We start from the raw sequence: 1748 nt of genomic DNA, 5'->3' as shown, positions 1-1748 counted from the left end.
GAGAGAGAGAGAGAGAGAGAGAGAGAGAGAGAGCGGGAGAGAGAGCGAGAGAGAGCGAGGGAGAGAGGGAGAGAGAGATCTCTCAAAACATCTACATTTTAACTGAACTGTCCTGAAAACATGTAACAGTAAAATATTGGTCGTAAAACGGTCATAGAACAGTCATAGAACATTCATAGAACGATCATATGACAGTTATACGACGGTTATATAACAGTCATACAATAATTATTATTAACTAAGACAATCGTTGTATATCAATTAAAATTAATCATGTCCTCTTTAGAAGCTGCACCTTCCAATAATACGAAGCAAGTAAGTAACATTTTAATTAATTAACAATTTAATGAATGATTAAATTATATAGATTTATTAGGTTGAAAAGAAAGTCCTGTCACATTTTTGACATGATCTCTTGGAGAGTACTTTTTCAATACTTAACAGTAAAAGAATGCTTTATCCTTTCTCTGCCGATTACTTTCTCTTGAAATAAGTTTATTTTCGACCCATATCAGACATAGCATGCTCTATAAATTCACAAGGGAAACTTCAGCAACAGAAGTGGCCAGAAATATTCGTTCTGTCTATAGAACCGATGGTTTCAGTGTTTGGACATGCCAGCGATGATTTGGCCACTTATGCTCAGAAAATTTTTCTCTCGCAGATCCTCTTCGATATAAACAATTAAGTTCTGTCAATAGTGAGCTTCTGAAAATCGTTGTTGAAGAAAATCCAAAGCAAACCGCTCGAGAATTAGCAAAACAATTCATATCAGATAACACTTTGATCATGAGACATATTCAGGAACTAAGAAAAGTGTCTAAACTTGGTCAATGGATTCCTCGTCATCTCAATGCTTCTCAGCTTAATCAAAGAGTTGCCATCTGCTCGTCATTGATGAGGAGACTTACTATCGAACTTTCCCTGGGTAAAATCAGCACAAGTGATGAAAAGTGGGTTCTCTGTAACCATATCCAATGAAAACGATATTCTTGGCACCCAATGAAAAGAGAGAATCTCTCCACAAACCAGAACTCGAGAAAATTTACTGAAGAATCACTCTTCATTGGTCAGTCATAAAGAGGTGATTCTGTGACACAATAATGCAAGATTTTATATTCCTCAAGCCACTGAGGAAAAGATTATAGCACTAAATATGAAAGTTTTACCTGATCTTCCTTACTGTTCTCACCTTGCTACATCTAACTATCATCTCAAATCATTGCAGCTTTATTTAGAGAGAAAACAGTTTATTGTGAAGAGATTAAAAACGATATTGTTTCTTTGTTTCAAAACCTGAAGAATTTTATGTTTAACGAATTGACAATTTGTCAACGAGCTGGGATGATGCTATCTTAATGAATTGAAATATCACGTTGATTAAATATACCAACATTCAAAGAGGCGTTTGCTTCTTTTTCCTCTTGAAATGCAACAAGTCTTCTTATCCAACCTAATAAATATTCAAATTAATGTTTATTTATATATTTAATTAACTATTTAATTATATATCATTATCTATTTATTTATATATCTAGTTAATTATTTATATATACTTAATTGAACTATTAATTATAAATTTAATGATCTTTTTACCTATCTTATTTATCTATTAATTGTATATTTATTTATAAATTTAATTAACTATTTAATTATATATCATTATCTATTTATTTATATATCTAGTTAATTATTTATATATACTTAATTGAACTATTAATTATAAATTTAATGATCTTTTTACCTAT

At 30.9% G+C, this 1748-nt stretch overlaps 1 protein-coding gene across 1 annotated transcript in view; it reads left to right on the top strand.

Annotated features, from left to right (window-relative positions):
* Positions 1-6: 6 nt before the first annotated feature.
* Positions 7-1748, top strand: part of LOC106881462 (dynein light chain Tctex-type protein 2B) — a 4912-nt gene continuing 3170 nt past the window's right edge. The window contains exon 1 of the mRNA XM_014931856.2: positions 7-315. Coding sequence (XP_014787342.1) covers positions 274-315 — 42 coding nt within the window. The 5' untranslated portion in view covers positions 7-273. The remainder of the gene's footprint in view (positions 316-1748) is intronic.

The sequence above is a fragment of the Octopus bimaculoides genome, chromosome 2, assembly GCF_001194135.2.
Source record: "Octopus bimaculoides isolate UCB-OBI-ISO-001 chromosome 2, ASM119413v2, whole genome shotgun sequence".
Classification (NCBI taxonomy): Eukaryota; Metazoa; Mollusca; class Cephalopoda; order Octopoda; family Octopodidae; genus Octopus; species Octopus bimaculoides.
The sequence above is the reverse complement of the archived record's forward strand: the minus strand, read 5'-3'. Positions and strand labels throughout refer to the sequence as shown.